The sequence below is a fragment of the Elaeis guineensis genome, chromosome 14 (assembly GCF_000442705.2).
Source record: "Elaeis guineensis isolate ETL-2024a chromosome 14, EG11, whole genome shotgun sequence".
Taxonomy (NCBI): domain Eukaryota; kingdom Viridiplantae; phylum Streptophyta; class Magnoliopsida; order Arecales; family Arecaceae; genus Elaeis; species Elaeis guineensis.
The window spans coordinates 66,316,648-66,332,879 of record NC_026006.2 but is presented as its reverse complement, the minus strand read 5'-3'; the positions used below and the strand labels follow the sequence as shown (position 1 = coordinate 66,332,879).

Sequence of the window (16,232 nt, the reverse complement as noted above, 5' to 3'; positions counted from 1 at the left end):
CTCTCTCTCGTCTCTTTTAATCTCCGTGAGAGATGGTTTCTTTGTCTTGAACTTTGATGGAAAGCGAGTGTAGGAATAACTAAATTTTGTTTTTACTTTTCTTTTGGTTTCTTTTAATTTTTTTAATTTTTATTCTTTTTCAAAAAGAGGTGGTTTTGTGGGGTGGTTGGTTTGGTCTGAAAAGAACGCGGGCCGTTTGACCGAAGGTGGCGAGGTAGGCGACCAACAGCCCACTTTTTTGGCCTAGTTTTTCTCTCCTCTCCTTGTTCCCGGCTTTGCTCCTCAAGGATAGGGGCGGCTATTAGGACTTGGTGATACGCCCACGCGGTTATACGAGAGGGCCCTACTTATCTGGCCTAGTATGACTTGACTTGTCTCATAACTTTTCAGGTTGTGGGCCACACTAAATCTAGCGCAGCCGCGTAAGTGGACCAACTACGGTCTAACATTTGTTCCATTAGCTTAATTTCTATGAGTGTGATGGGCAATCACATGGTTACAACATGTCCTTTTAGGTATTGGAATGGAATAATCCTTTTTTATAATATTTTTTATCGTTTCATAGGTATTTCCCGAAGAACCTTGTACACAATGGAAGGAAAAGTTGGATTCTTAGGATCAAGGCAAAAGTTATCGCTATCATGTCCATTGGAATCTAAATTGCTGATGGAGAAGTAATTCTCTTCTGTGGATAAAGGACTATCTATATTCTAGAAGAGAGTTGTCGGTATTGTAAACTAGGTCATTTCTTCTATAGGTATAAAAGAATATTCAAATTTATTCAAGGCATGCTTTGAAATAATGGCTATTATTATGGCCGTTTCAGAGGCTTATGTCGTGTTATATCATGTACACGTGGCAAAAATATGAGTAATAGAGAACATGTTATCATGATAATTGTCACGATCACAGTGTTTAGTGATTTTTAATAAGCTTGCCTGCATGGCTGTCCTTTCAACCAAAACGAGCAATATATAGAACTGTTGGTTTTACAAGTTAAATGCTTGCCTGCATGGCTGTCCTGATTTAAATTTATAAAAGTACTGTTAAGTTGGCTTGATTTTTATAAATATGAAAGATTTCCATAACTTTAATTTATGTAGTTCGTTATGTTGGATCATAGAACTATAACTCTAATTGACTTACAAGGAGAGAGATGGAATGTTGAGCTTTGCAAGAAGTAAAGCAATTTTACGTTGAAATATAATATGAAAACACATAATTAATCACATTTAAAACATGGGCACATCTCACTCAAATGAAACTCTCACTATAGTTTACAATATGACAAGGTAGAATCAAATATTGAAACAAGACACAACATCCTTCATCCCAGGGCCTTGCATTGCAAAAAAAAAAAAAAAAATCCTATCACAAAAAAGCATTTCCCAATTAGTCAATCAACACACCATGGCAATACTTGTTAAATTATGCTGAGAAGTTGTCCTTCACATACATCTCTTCAAAAAAAGGACTTAAAGTCGACGTAAGCGCCAGATTTGGAGTGGTGCTTGCATGTCAGAGTTTGCCATGGACCGAATAAAACCATGATGATGATGGACTATGGGCAAACGAGAACTTTCAATAATTATAACATTTGAATTTAGAATTCAAAGGTTTAAAAGTAGTAAGAAGACCTAGAGTGATCGTATAAGATTTGTAGTCACACTGCAAAGGTATGGGGGATCATTCTATTGAAAACTATTTTGTTCTGCAGCAGGAGGGTCCAAGATGGTGGGAGCCATCATCTTCATTCAGGAGTTGATGGAACGATTTAGATACAAAGGAGAACCTATCTATAGATAAGTTTTTTCTAGTAGGATGATATAGTACTGATAGAGGTAACTATGCTAGGGATTAGGAAGAAAACTGTGCACATATGTTGAGCTGAAATTGTTAAAGACATCTATGATGGGGCAGCAGCAAGAGTTTGGGGTACCCATCAAGTGCCACATGAAATTTTCTGTTTCAGGGTTGTATATCAAAATTATTGATGTGGATCTTCAATTTATATAGCCCCTATTTGATTTTGTACATATAACATTCTAACTAGAATCTTCACACAATGGCAATACCAGTTGCAGTCTCAGATTGGTAATGGGATGTGCCACAGCTAGCATGGCATAGATTCAAACAAAAAATAACTGGAGCAAGGCCAACTAGCACTCCAAGAAATCCTAAAACTAGATTAGGAAAGTATTAATGGAGAATCAAGATTGTTTTTGCAATATGGTAGAAAGTCTTGCTAAGGAAACTGCCACATTTTCAAGAAAAGAATTGGCAATAATAACTTGTGATGAAAAAGGCATTATTTAGCTTTTTATTATTATTATTATTATTCTTATTATTAATTTTTTTTTGAAGGGGGGTAATGCAGGTAATTACACCACTTTGATGTGAGAGCAGTCCAGAAAGTCAGAATACAAAAGTTTCCACAAGACCGATGGGATACTGCGCCAAACTCAGTCTCCAAAATGTTCTATACTAAACAATGCAATCTAATCTGTTGGCGTAGTCTCCAAAATGCTCTATAATAAACAATGCAATCTAATCTGCCGTGCTGTTCGTCTCTCTGAGAAATATGTCACACCAACACTGCAACTGAGAGCCGAAGCGCAATCCAGATGTCAGAGAGAAGAGGATGGGCTTCTAGCTGCCTTCTGTTGTCATGGATCCATCCAATGACAGTGGTAAAGTCACCTTCGACAAAAATCCTCTCCATCCACGGCTCCTGTCCAGCACAGATGATGCTTGTTATCTAGCTTCATATGGATGGAAGATTGGAAAAAATACAATGCATGACATCAGATGGCCACCAATTGGTTCAGTTGGTGAAGTTATTGGAGCTTGGATACAAGTAACGCGGGTACGAGCCCTCTGAACAACTTCAAATATTATCAATAATTTGGGTGGGGTCAGCAACTCTTTCCCAGTCCCCAAAAAAGGAGAAAGAAAAAAAGAGAACAAAGAACGACATCAGCTGAGCAATTGCAGATTATGATGCTTTTTAATCAAACCTTCTGCCATTTTTATGCATTGGAAAAATCACCACTTTCCGAGATGATAAATCTTGAATATTGATGCATTATCAGTGGTATACGATATCAGCCATCCAGAACAAAAATCCTATAAGAAACAGCTTCACCTGGCCTTCCATTTACTTTTCAACAATACCTACTGAAAATGTACTTGATCTGTGAAAATGCCCATAATATCCTCACTGGCCATACAGCTCTTTGGAAGAGCAAACACCAGTTCTCCCTATGGAATATTGCAATTGCTCTTTGACATGTCTTAGGGCAAGAAGAACACTTTGTACGTTATTCTTGACCACTGGTTTGCAGCCCTCCAGGTTGGACTGCATGCTAGCTGGAACCAGAGCCAGTGTATTGTCTACCTCTTCAACCTGATGCTCAACAGTACCCAGCTTGCTGTCATCTACAGAATATTGCCTGCTCCAAGAAGCAAAAACGTAAGCTTGTTGAGTTTATGATAAGCAACATTTGAGTGAGAGAGAGAGAGAGGGAGGTATGATATTGGCTGGAGAAAACAAGTAATAAACCTTAAATTTGAAGTTCATGGCTTCAGCATGTTGGTAATATTTATGAATTATTCCCAATTCTTGTGAGTGTATAAAGATAAGGTACCATAGACTTCTTCTTTTTTTTTTTGTTGCAACAAAAGGTTTTCTATGCTCATTCTAACTCGCTTAGACAAGCTTCATTTATTCCAGGTTGATGCTCTCTCCAAGGAGTAAATTTACATTGCTCAATGGACCCATCATGCTGAGATATATTCACTGAAAACTGGTTTGTTCATTCAAATTTATATATCAAGATTGTTTTAGTTGTTATTGAATATAGATCTAGACATACACAAAAAAAAAACCGCTTGGGTTGGCTGTTACACAATAAATACTTTTCAAAAGCCGACTCATTGCCCTTGTCCATGCAAGATAAACACCGTGCATAATGCATGTGCACATGAGTGTCATATATGTTTATGATTGAATATTTGAATTGACTTGGTTCATGGGACGAGTTTGTATATGTGGCATATGTAAGTTCTTCACCATGTTATGGGCCTGCCATGTGTCATGTATAATAATAAATCCTATTGCAGCAAGTTGGAGTTGATTCATAACAAATGTCATTGAAATCTGATTCTTGTTCGACATTGTTGTAGTAGGCCTTCAATTATATCTGTTTTTCCCAATATTATCTTATTCATAGGTATTTATTAACTTGTGATCTGAATCGATTTGAGAAGAGCAAAGGATAATAAACTGTCTGGGTTCAATATGATGCAACTTGGAAGGCCAGTTAACTTACAGGCGAAGGTATTTTGAAGACAGTCATACATTATCTAAGTACTTCCCCCTATGCAGAATGTTGTAGCTGAGAAGATCATAAAATATGGAGACCCTGTACAGACCAAGAAACATATTCCGAGAGGAATAAAAGTAGGTTTTCTGGAGGTTGTTCTTGGATTTATGCATGGCATGACAGATCCTAATACATTTCCTTCAAAAAAAAAAAAAAGACAGATCCTAATACATTTGAGACAAATGTATTTTTACTGCTTTTCTTTACAAACTGCCACTGCACATTAGTTTCAATCTTATTTATATACTGCAATCGCATTATTGAGGTTCTGTATGGTTTGTTCAAATTCTGTATCCAACAGTTTGGCATTAGATTTTCCAGTTATGAAGTGCAGTTCTCTTGGGCACACTTCAAAAGACACGAGTCTTGACTTGCCACTTGTAAATAGTTAATTTCCATGGATGTTAAATATTTTCAGTTAGTTCAAACTTTTTATATTGTTGGTCATATCTATTTTTATGATCCAGTACTTGGAAAATGTTCACAAACATAGATGTGAATTTTTCCCCCTCGGTTGGTTCCCTTTTCCATGCAGCTAATCATATATTTCTCTAGAAAATACATGAAGAAGAAAGTTCTACTGTTTCTCACCTTCTCCAGTATCTGTGAGCTTAATGAATCTCGTAGGCCTTTTGAGGTTGAGAAGAATAAAATATGGAAAGCAACTTTACACAATAAAGACAAATACTATCAACTAAATGCTTATGATTTACATTCATCAACCGATTGTCTACATAATACATGGCAAAACTATAATATCATCACCACAAGTGGTGAGTAGAAAAGGATGCATAACAATCTAGTAGCTTGGAGATTTCTCGACAGATACACAGTTGATAAATGCAGAATCAATGGGTGAGCACATTGTAGGATGGCCTTTTCAAGGTTTATATATAGATCAGTTAGTAAAGACAGAGGGATTCCTTGTTCGTCATACGTGAGAAGTGGAAGAAGAAATGACCAAATGATGATTAGAAGAAACTCAAGGATGTTTCTGAATACTAGAAGTTATGGAATTAGATAACTACTAAGACACAACTAAAGGAATATTTTTTATGCAGAAAGCAAGATAAAAAATGCTTTGTTGGAGACGTAATGCTGCATCTGATGGCAGCTCGACTTTCATCTTGTGGTTTTCCCAATCTTTTTCCCTCCTCCTTATGTCCTTTTGATATTTGTGGTTAGCTGACTTTCTCTTTTGCATCAACACCTACTTGGGTTTTATCCATTTCAGAAACAGAGCTTCACTTGTAACAGGCAGTCACATAGATGTCAAGGTAGTCCCACCTGCGTGCCTCGCAAACTCATCACCTTGCATCCACCACATGCTAGCAAACCAGGCAGTGTAACAACTCACATGCTAGGCTCCTAAGGACCTAACGATAGCATAGCGCTCAGGCTCGTGGCTTAACAAATAACTCAAAACCTATAGCTTTATTAGTAAGTTGTATTATAGCTATAACTTGTGTAAACTAAGTCATGTCATTGTGTTGTAGACTTATAGTATCATTAAATTGTTCTAACAAATCAAGGGAAACTACAAATACTCTTCTATTCCCATGAATGGGTTCTGTGGAACTCTTCCTTAAGGATTGCATAATTATGGCATACACAAATAGTTAAAGCATTCATAGTTTTTACCCTGATGTTCTTATAACAAGCTTTCTATAAACAAAGTTTTCAAGTCTGTGTTTGTGTGTAAGAGATACAAGTTACAATTTTACAATATGTAAATAGAAAGTTAATGAATAGTCAGGTCAATTCAACTCTAGATGCCTGCCTAAAGACCTCTGTGTCTCACCAAGGCTTGTTAGGTCAATTCAACTCTAAGTCTGTGTTTGTGTGTAAGAGATACAAGTTACAATTTTACAATATTTAAATAGAAGTTAATGAACAGTTAGGTCAATTCAACTCTAGATGCCTGCCTAAAGACCTCGGTGTCTCACCAAGGCTTCAACAAGTATCACCACCTAAGACTGCCTTAGGCAGTTTACCAATGTTCTGTTCTATTAACAGAGCATTTTCTTGAGCTATGTGACCCTGAATATAAGCTTTTACAACAAGACAAAATACTCCTAAATAATCATATGAAACATTAAAAGATTGTTACTAGTTCCATAAGTTTGGGTTATTACAACTCTGTTATCAAGAATCACCAATCGCAGAACAGAATCTTGGATGAGCATCTAGTTATTCAAAGCATTTCCTTTCTTAGGTTCACAAATCATTGCAACTTGCACTTTTCAGATCAGCAAATGCTGAAGTTATTTTAATTAAAGAAATTTGACATTTTGCTCTCGCAGGAGGAGGTGACTTAACATATTCAATTTAGTAAGCAAAGAGGATGGAGAGACCATCACCTTAGATGATAAAATCAACATAGCTGTGAGATCCGAAACAGATGGCCTCCAATGAAATCAAGTGATATAGAGGTGGAGATTAACCTTTTTAACCATCCACCCAACACCCCCCCAACCCCCAACAAAAAAGAAAAAGAAAAAGCATCACTAAGGCAATTTCTTATTCTGATCCAGTGCTTCTACTAACCGACTTTCAGCCTTATGTTACCTTTTCTAAACTCAGACATATTCTGAATACTCTTGCATTTTTCCCCTCCCTGAATACTCTTGCTTCATTTCTATATCTAACAATCACCTGTTCCCCATCATTTCTAATATAATCAGCTAGCTTATGGTTCTTAAAATTCTATAACTGTAGTAAAGACAAGCTAACTTGCCTCCAGGATCATGCCATTATTCGTTAACCTGGTCTTTTTCCAGAACACTTCTAAAGAATGAACGAGCATGAAATTACTTTAGGTTCCCAGAAGAAAATATATGAAATTACAGTTATCATCACCATCATCCAGTGTCACTAATCATAGTAAAGCAATTCATCATCAAAAAGCATTAAAAAAAAAAAAAAGCATTCTGATAATCAAAGCTGTCAGAAAATTCAGTGGAATCTCTACTGCACATTAACATACCTTGCAGCATCCGCAGTCCACTGTTGGGGGCTGCCACCTTTGTTGCTTTCATCCCCATGAGACTCTCCCTCGTTACGAGATTGTGCCGTCCTAACCGAACTCCAGCTCCCATCCTTCCCATCATGATGATGTGGCGAATCAACCAACGAACTACCAGAGACATCATCTCTCAGAAGATCCTCCGAACCTGAAGGACTCGGCGCCCCTGTCACCTCCTCCTGCGATTCGCATTGCTCCGAATCCACCGTCGGCGAACCGGTCCCCCAACCTTCCAGTTTCTGATGATCCGACAAGCAATGCGAGGACGAAGAACTCCCCAAACTACCATGGAGATCCATTTGGCCCGCGACATCCAAAATCTTTAAGGATTCCAACTTCTTCAAAGCATGCTTGAGCCTCTTTTCGGCCATGTTCCTGTACCTGATCTCCTCAGCAATTTTTCTTTCCAGCTCTTCCAACTGTTACAAAACAATAGAAAGAGAAAAAAAAAGCCAAAAAGAGGGAACATAGACTATGAAAAGAGGAATTCATATGAATAGAATTCCTGTTAAGAATGATGATGGTTACCCTTTTGGCCATGTTGTCTGCTTGCTCCTTGGCAGCCTTGGAGGCCACTCTCTCAGCCAGCAGCCTCCCCCTCAAGCACTCCACAGTCCTCAGCCCATCATCCCCTCCTTTCCCCATCATACCTCCTCCTCTAATACCAGCACACCACCCTCATTGGAGTCATAAAAATAATCAAAACACTGAAACTCTGAGGAAGGAGGGAAAAGGTGTTGGCTGCTTACCTGCATTGGTTGCTTGATACAATCATCTTGTTGTGAGTACCAAGACCCTTCTCTACCCACCCCATAGTTTGCATCTCAGTTTCTGGCATTTCAAGCGGTACTCCAGGGGCTCCACCTATTCTCCCGCTACCAACCGTGAGAAGGCTAGAGGCCAGTAGCTACTAGCAAACAAGACTAAACAAGGATTCAGAATAAGTCGGTCCCTTCCCTTGCTGCGGCCTTTTCAGTTTTCCACCAGCTTTTATCTCTCTTTGGTGTCTTTTCCCCTGCCCCTTGGACTCACTTAGTAGTTGGACCGGCAAAGGAGAATGAACGGACCCCGCTCGTTGGCCGAAAAAGTAGAAAGGACAGGGAAAGGGTTATTATATGTTGTGCCGGAGGAGCACCGGAACTTAATGGGTGCGGATGGCTAGGTCTTGGGATGTGGGCATTTCAAACGATGTATTCGACGTAAGCGCTTATGGTGGAGCGCGGCCATCACGTGAACACAGTGCAGTTGTTTGATGTCTTAGCATGCATGTGTGCCCCGTGTCTGCACCTTCATGGGTTCTAGCGCACGTTATTAATGGATGGCAGGGACCAAAGTTACACGTGCGGTCCGCTCGTGGCACACGGTTGGTGGATCACCTTGGCACACTTGTCCACACGTGCGCGGAATCTATGAACGATAAGCTTATTAAGGGACCTGCTAGTTTGATTGGATGTGTCAAATGAAGAAGAGCAAAAAAATATGACTCCACATAGCCTAGTTTTGACACTAGAAGCCAGCATAACTAGAATAAAGTTTTGGAAAGATGGATCACAGTTATGGGTCGTGTGGCTCTGACAAATATTTAAACTTCAGGCAGAACAAGGTCATTATGGATGTGCTCATGAAGATCTTTGGCGCCTGCTTTAAAAAAAGGGATAATCTTCAGGAAATCTCCTCACCAACAATAGTTCTACTCAAGTGAGTGAGGCCTCGGTTCCAGGCACGTTGCTCTTCTTCGCTAATGCAGATAACTTTGACATCATTACCGGATTGCGAGATTGCCCTGAGTTCATATCATGAATCATTCATATAAATTAATCTGAGATTCCAGAGCCCATTTGTGTCCTTGTATGGCACGTTCACTGAGACAATCCCTTGGAAGATCTACAAAAGTTAGGTTGTTCGATTAGCATTGTGGAATTAAAATAACCTAGTATGATTCTTAGCAAACAAAGATGATTACTCTCCTACTTTCATTCTTCTGGTCTTCTTTAAGTTCATGCTGATTGCCACTTTTTCCCCTGCTAACATGGATGCTTGACAAAAGAAAATTGTTGAATGAGGTGTTAGTTGGTTTAGCTTGCACTCTAAGCATGCGGGCCACTAACCAGAGAGTGATGTAATAATATTCACTCATTACACCCTTGGGTCCTCACTGAGACCTGTGAGAGTGATGGTGTGTTCTGGACTTTACCACAGAATTATAAGGTCAGTTGATCCAACGCTCATGTGACTCTCCTGAACCGAGAGACAGGGAGGATAGATAGGACAATGAAGGTTGGAGGTGACTGCAAGAAGAGGCCATTTAACGCGTGGGTTGTTCGCTTTTGTTCACGGACCGAGGGAGGACATGGGAGCATGTGAACCTCCCCAAATATACTATACAATCATCAAATTGTGGCAGTGGGAACAAGTACCAAGCCATATAAAACATGGTAGCCCGTAATTCGAAGATTGTTGCTTAGTTCTTATATCCCCTAATACAGTCCTCTGGTGTTGCCCAGGTGGCTATCCACTGCAGTTTTCTGAAACTCGTTTGGTTTTGTTTCAGATCAAACATAGGAGAGCTTTTCTCCTTATTATTCTCTTGCATGATGTGGTCGTTCTCATAAATAAATTTAGAGAAAATCTGAAAATTTTAATTTGACGGTAATAAACTGGAGGGAGCCAATTTTTGTACTTCATAATAGACCCTCAAGTTGTTACCAAATTGTACTTGGATTTTACATATAGAAGAGGACACAAAGTAAACGCTAGCTTCTATTTCAAGTTCAGGATGGTAATGATATTTAGAAATAGATGCACCAATGACCCAAATAAAAGGAAAAAACATATATGGTTTCGTATAGCTGAGTTTTCTTAATAAAAAAAAGCAATATATTTGCATCATCTATTATTATCAAAACATCAACTTTTTTCCCTTCTTTAAATTTACTTGAGCCTGCACCCTACCAGCCAAGAAATTACAGCCAAACCTGCAGGCCTAGTGCATGTATTTGTACCGTGCCATTTGCATCCACTTCTGCAAAATCCATGCTAAATGTGCTCCAATGTTGATGCTTGTATCCGCTCTATCATCCACTAGCTATTATCCAAATAAAGGTCCATAAACCGTGAATCTCCCAGTGAGTAAGAAAACAGGCATGGAAGTTTTACCAAATCCCTTTATGAGCTGCCGAAAAAATAATCGATGTATACAATTCAAGGACTTTCTCAAGATTCAACCTTGTTCATCCATAGGATACCCCTCTGTTTCCAGATGTTTTGCTGTCCAACTAAACATAAAGACTAATCTCGTCAACTTTCACCAGCCACCAGTATCCTTCAATACCGTCATGACTCCAAGGACTGCGCATTGTTTTGGGAAGCAATGAAATTGATCCTGCGTTCGCTTTTTATGATAAAGTCTTCAAAGATTACGGGGACCTATAGCCCGAGGGCATAGACTAGTCAAATAGCCAAATCTAGCATGCATGGAGCCCAGAAAAAAGATCAGCCACTTCAGGGCTTCAAAGTGATGCAGATAATAGCAATTCCATAAGCAGTGCTTTGAGAAATAGACTCCTCTGATGCTCAAGTGCAGTCCAATGGCTTTCAACAATCACTCTCCTCATCCAATTCACAACTTAAAACGTAACCTTCTTCTCTCATCAATCTAACCAGTCCTTCTAGCACAACATAGATTTCTTCAGAGCGCCTATTTGATGTATCTCCAGCTACAAAGACCTGCAACCCATTGCTGATCTCCATCCAACTACAACCTGGAATCTTTGCCAGACCAGTTCCCCTCATCTTATCCCTTACCATGTTGGCTTCCTCCCATTTCCCAGCCTTCGAATACAAATTAGCCATGACAATGTAATTCCCTGTGTTTTCCGGCTCGATCTCAAACAACCGGTCAAACACCAACTGCCCAAGCTCGACATCGCCAAACATGGCTGCTCCATTGAGCAATGGACCCCATACCTTCGCATTTGACTCAAAGGGCATCTTATCAATGAACTCCACAGCTTCTTTAAGCATCCCATTGCGGCCAAGGACTCCAACCATGCAAGCATAATGCTCGACTGCCGGAGAAATTCCATGTTCCGGCAACATAGCATCAAAAATGTGGCGAGCCTTGTCTACCACCCCAGCATGAGCACAAGCGGAGAGCACCGCAGTGAAAGTCACAGGGTCTGGCTTAATCCCGGCATCGAGCATCCTCTCAAACAAAGCGAGTGAAGCATCAGCGCCTCCATGAGATGCATGGGCCGATATGATTGCAGTCCAAACAATGACACTTCTAAGCTTGGTTCCCTCAAAGAGCCTTTGAGCTCCATCAAGGAACCCAGCCTTGGCATACAAGTCTATGAGAGCAGTTGCCACATAGATGTTCTGATCACACTCATTCCTGATGCAATAGCCATGGACTTGCTTCCCTCCCAGGAGGTTCGAAAAGAAGGAAAGAGAAGGAAGAACACTCGAAAGAGTTACTGAATTTAGCCTAAAACCAGAAGCCTGCATCTCGTGAAATAAATCCAAGACATCGCTGTGACGGTTGTTTTGGAAGAGACCGGAAATCACAGCATTCCACGTACTGAGAACAGGATTCACCATTTGCCGAAAGAGCTCCATTGCCTGATCCACAAACCCATAGCTCATATACCCAGCTATCATCACGCTGTAGCTGATGCCATCCTTCTCGGCCATCTCTTCGAACAATCTCCGAGCATAGTCTAAGCTCCCACACTTGGCATACAACCCGATGATCGAATTCCACAACACGGTATCCATTTCAATCCCATTCTCTACTGCCATCCGGTGAACTCTGATTCCAAAAGTAAGGTCCTTGAGCTCAGCACAAGCGTGCAACACGCTGACCACCGTGACCCTGTTAGGGACCACGCCGTCCTGCCCCCGTTCCATCTCCTGGTATAGTCCCAAGCACGCTTCGTAGTTGCCGCCCTGAGAGTACCCAGATATCATGGAGTTCCAGGAGATGATATCTCTTTGGGGCATCGCGTCGAACAACTTCCTCGCGGAGGTCAAATCGTCCGTCCGAGCGTAAAGCGTTATCAATCCATTGGAGACGAAAAGGTCGGCGTCGAGGCCAGCGCGGAGGGCGAAGGCGTGGACCTCCCTTCCGGTGAGGCGGGGGAGCGAGGAGGTGGGGAGGGAGGAGAGGGACTTGAGGAGGGCGGAGAGGGTGAAGGCGTCGGGGCGAGCGAGGAAGGGAGGGACGCGAATAGGCGGATGGCGTCGAAAGGGTAACCGTGGAGGGCGTAGGCGAGGAGCATGGCGTTCCAGGAGAAGAGGTTCTTGTGAGGGATGGCATCGAATAGGCGGCGGGCCTCGGGAGGCGGGCGGAGCGGGAGTAGAGGAGAGGAGCTTGGAGGCGAGGAAGTTGTCGGGGAGGACGGAGAGGAGAAGGAGGCGGGCGTGGAGCTGGCGGCCCTGGCGGAACAGGCCGTGGTCGGCGCAGTGCTGGATGAGGAGGCCGTAGGCGCGGTAGTCTGGGGCAGGGAGGAAGCGACGGCGGCCAAGGCGCGTCGGAGTGCTGGGTTTTGTTGGAGGGGCGCGGAAAGCCTCATCCATCCAAGCCAAGCTGGGGTTGGAGTTGGCGGGAATGCGATTGATTTTGTAGAACGTTCGCTGTCTATACTACGGAGACGGCGTGAGATACACGTAAAATAACGTGTAAAATGTAAATGGCGCCCCGGTGAGAGTTGACGCTTTGAAAGGGAAGCCATCATGGCCGGACATGATCCTGGTGACCGTAATTTCTCTTTTTCTTTATGACTGTATCAAGAAACCTGAGAGTTTGTCGCATGAGCTTTTCTTTTCAAAAAAATAATAAAATTATTTTTATAATATTATTTTTTAAAATAAAAATAAAAAATAATAAAAAATAATTAAATTTAAATTTAAAATAATTATCCACTCAAGTTTCAAATAAAATATCTTCTCATTTGAAACATAATTTAAAACAACTACTCAAATAAGATGAATGATCCAATTATCTTTGCAGTTATAAAACAACACTACATTATTATAGAGTAATATATACTATTATAAAACAACACTACACTATAATAAAATAATACTATACTGTTATAAAATAATACTATATATTATAAATTATACTATTTATTATAAAACAACACTGCATTGTTGTAAAATATATTATAATAAAAAATACTATACTATGATAATATAATACTATCTTATTATAAAAAAATATTAATTAATATAATAAAAAATAATACTATATTATTATAAAAAATACAACACTAATATAATGTAATACTATCTTATTATAAAAAAATACTATACTAATACAATACAATAAAACAACACATTATTATTACAAAGAAATACTACACTAACATATATAAACACTATCTTATTGTAAAAGAATACAATACATATAATATCATGCCATAATTTTAAAAATATAAGGATACATGATTAATTTCAATCAAAATGAATAATTATTTTAACTTATGTTTGGAATAGATAAATATTTTTACAAAAATTCATCTTGAGAAGCTATTTTAAATTAAAAATAAAATTAAAAATTATCTCTAACCTCTAAAAATTTAATATATTTAAATAATCATAAAATAATTTATATTTAATTAAATATTATATAAAATAATATTTATTATATTTATAATAAATATAAAATCATATTTTTGCTGCTAAACTTCCTAAGAACTTATATTAAACAAAGAACTACCACCTGTCCGGCTGTCCTGTCCCTCCATAAAATAAATCACAGGCTATAAGCTTGAAGGTGATTGGAACAGACAGAACAATCCCAAATTACAAAAATTACACCTAACAAACTTCTCTAGGATATATGTAGCATAAAGATTGTGCTCCACTATCTATACTTTTGCCTATTTGGCCTTTTTTTTTTTTTTAAAGCAACTCCATTCTGAATGATAAGATTATCGACATGCAATATATACTTTTGATTATCATGGTACAGACCTTTCTGTGAAAAATGTCGAGTCTATGGCTACTTGCTGACATCATTGATTCATGTCACAAACATCCTATGATCAAAACTTTTGTTTCCAAACAACCACAAAATGCTTCCATCTGCTCTCATGGCTCACCAAGGTAATTGTGACAAGAGTAAAAGCATCCCTGATTTTGATGAGAAATTGCTAACCAAACCAATGTTGCAGTATATGATGAATGAAATGTTTAAGCACCAGCCTCCACGCTGTAGAATGATCGCATCACATCCACCAAACACTCAGCTTGCTTTGATCAGTAAGAAAAAGGCCCCGTTAGGCCTGGAGAAAGCCGCTAAATTAGGAGCCTACCGACCATCAAGTTGATGACACTTGGACATCCCAAATGTTTATGAATGCCGTCCTATAGCATTGAGACTTGTATCCACTTTGAAGTATTATGTAATTACTTCAGCAAAACTCTCCATATCTTCCTCATGTAGACAGCCAACGACCATACGGCAAGCCCAGCAGATATGTAAAGCAAAACTACACCGGAAGCAACTAGAACACCCGGACCTGTTAGACTGTACAGTTATTGAAATTATGTTTAGTGAAGTATTCTGAAAAATGCAATAAACGAAAAAGTCCAAAAACATAATTAATCATTTGGAGGATAGGGTGACAACCTGGAGTCTCTGGTGGCGAGGAGAATGGTGAGAGCAGTCATTTGTGTTGCTGTTTTCCATTTCCCCAGATTGTTTACTGCTACAGCCTGCCATTAGGCAACACAGGTCAATATCAAAAGTTGGCATATGTTGGATGATGAGTGAAAATAGACAGGCGGTTGAAGTGAGAAAACAACCTCAAGAACTTTACTATTTTGAGATGCAGCCCACTCTCTGACAGCTGACATTGTTATCTGCAGAAAAGGATAATAAACGCTTGAGTTAGCACATAATAATGCTCCTGCTAATGCCACAGTAACATACCAAATCCTTTCCCTCAACATCATAATAAGCACATAACAATCCACCATTGCTTTTATTTTTCATATAAAACCATTGTATAAGTTAAGTTTGAATAATTTTTTCTTAATATAAAATGGTAACCCTACCAAAGAATCCAACTTTTAGTGTTATTCCAAAAAAAGAGGAAAGGAAAACATCTTAATTAAGCCTTGCAGATATAAGCCTGAATTTCTTTTGTCACTGGTCATCTATAATTTAGTTGTTATCTAAATATATTTAATAAGCTCCTGTAATCCTAGGCCTGGTATCGATCCAAATTTACATTCAGAAAGAGAATAAAACAGGTCATCCCTGGATTTCATATATGTTAATTTTATATATGATCAGTATAAGAGATAAAAAATCAACTTCTTTTCACTATCAAACAGTTCATGAGATCAGCAGTAACTTTACCGATAAATTAGATGTTCAGCAAGCACGAGATGTCAAAGTGATTAAACTTTATTCACTGTCGCTGTATATGCACATTCATGTGATTTCCATATATTATCTCAATCCAACAAAGGGTTTAGTAACAGCAAAGCCTTAAGAACCGAAGTAAGCATAAAGGCTATGAAGGAAGAAGGAAAGAAATTCAGTTTTTGCTCACAGGCTGTATAAAAAAGAAGCTATTTACTGCACATAAATGCATTGGCAAGTGGAGGTAATTGCTACTTCTTCATGAAATTATCATGATTAATTAAGTGGGGTAATTATGGGAAGCTTTGACAATAGAGGAATATTCAGGTAGGAATAAAGGTAGCCAGAGGCGTAAATGAAATAACTTGGTAAAAGGAAAGGATTGGTTTCATTGGTCAACTAATCACCTAAATGAAATCCTAAATATTAGCATAGTGATACATAT

General features: G+C 39.2%; 3 protein-coding genes across 3 annotated transcripts; all 3 read right to left on the bottom strand.

Annotated features, from left to right (window-relative positions):
• Positions 1-2,360: 2,360 nt before the first annotated feature.
• Positions 2,361-8,451, bottom strand: LOC105057027 (uncharacterized). Its single transcript, XM_010939459.4, has 4 exons — positions 8,160-8,451; positions 7,939-8,068; positions 7,372-7,829; positions 2,361-3,452 (listed from the first exon to the last, which is right to left on the bottom strand). Exons 1-4 carry the CDS (start codon positions 8,246-8,248, stop codon positions 3,218-3,220), a joined length of 912 nt encoding a protein of 303 aa, XP_010937761.1. The 5' UTR covers positions 8,249-8,451; the 3' UTR covers positions 2,361-3,217.
• A 1,778-nt stretch (positions 8,452-10,229) lies between these two features.
• On the bottom strand, positions 10,230-12,983 carry LOC140853810 (pentatricopeptide repeat-containing protein At2g37310-like). The gene is given in 5 exon segments (XM_073248815.1): positions 10,230-12,614; positions 12,617-12,751; positions 12,754-12,774; positions 12,777-12,917; positions 12,920-12,983. Coding segments are annotated over 5 exon segments (1,971 nt in total). The 3' UTR covers positions 10,230-11,004.
• Positions 12,984-14,540: 1,557 nt separating this feature from the next.
• LOC140853722 (cardiolipin synthase (CMP-forming)-like) lies at positions 14,541-15,353 on the bottom strand. Its single transcript, XM_073248592.1, has 3 exons — positions 15,223-15,353; positions 15,047-15,132; positions 14,541-14,944 (listed from the first exon to the last, which is right to left on the bottom strand). The coding sequence occupies exons 1-3, from the start codon at positions 15,271-15,273 to the stop codon at positions 14,824-14,826; spliced, it is 258 nt and encodes an 85-aa protein (XP_073104693.1). The 5' UTR covers positions 15,274-15,353; the 3' UTR covers positions 14,541-14,823.
• Positions 15,354-16,232: the final 879 nt, after the last annotated feature.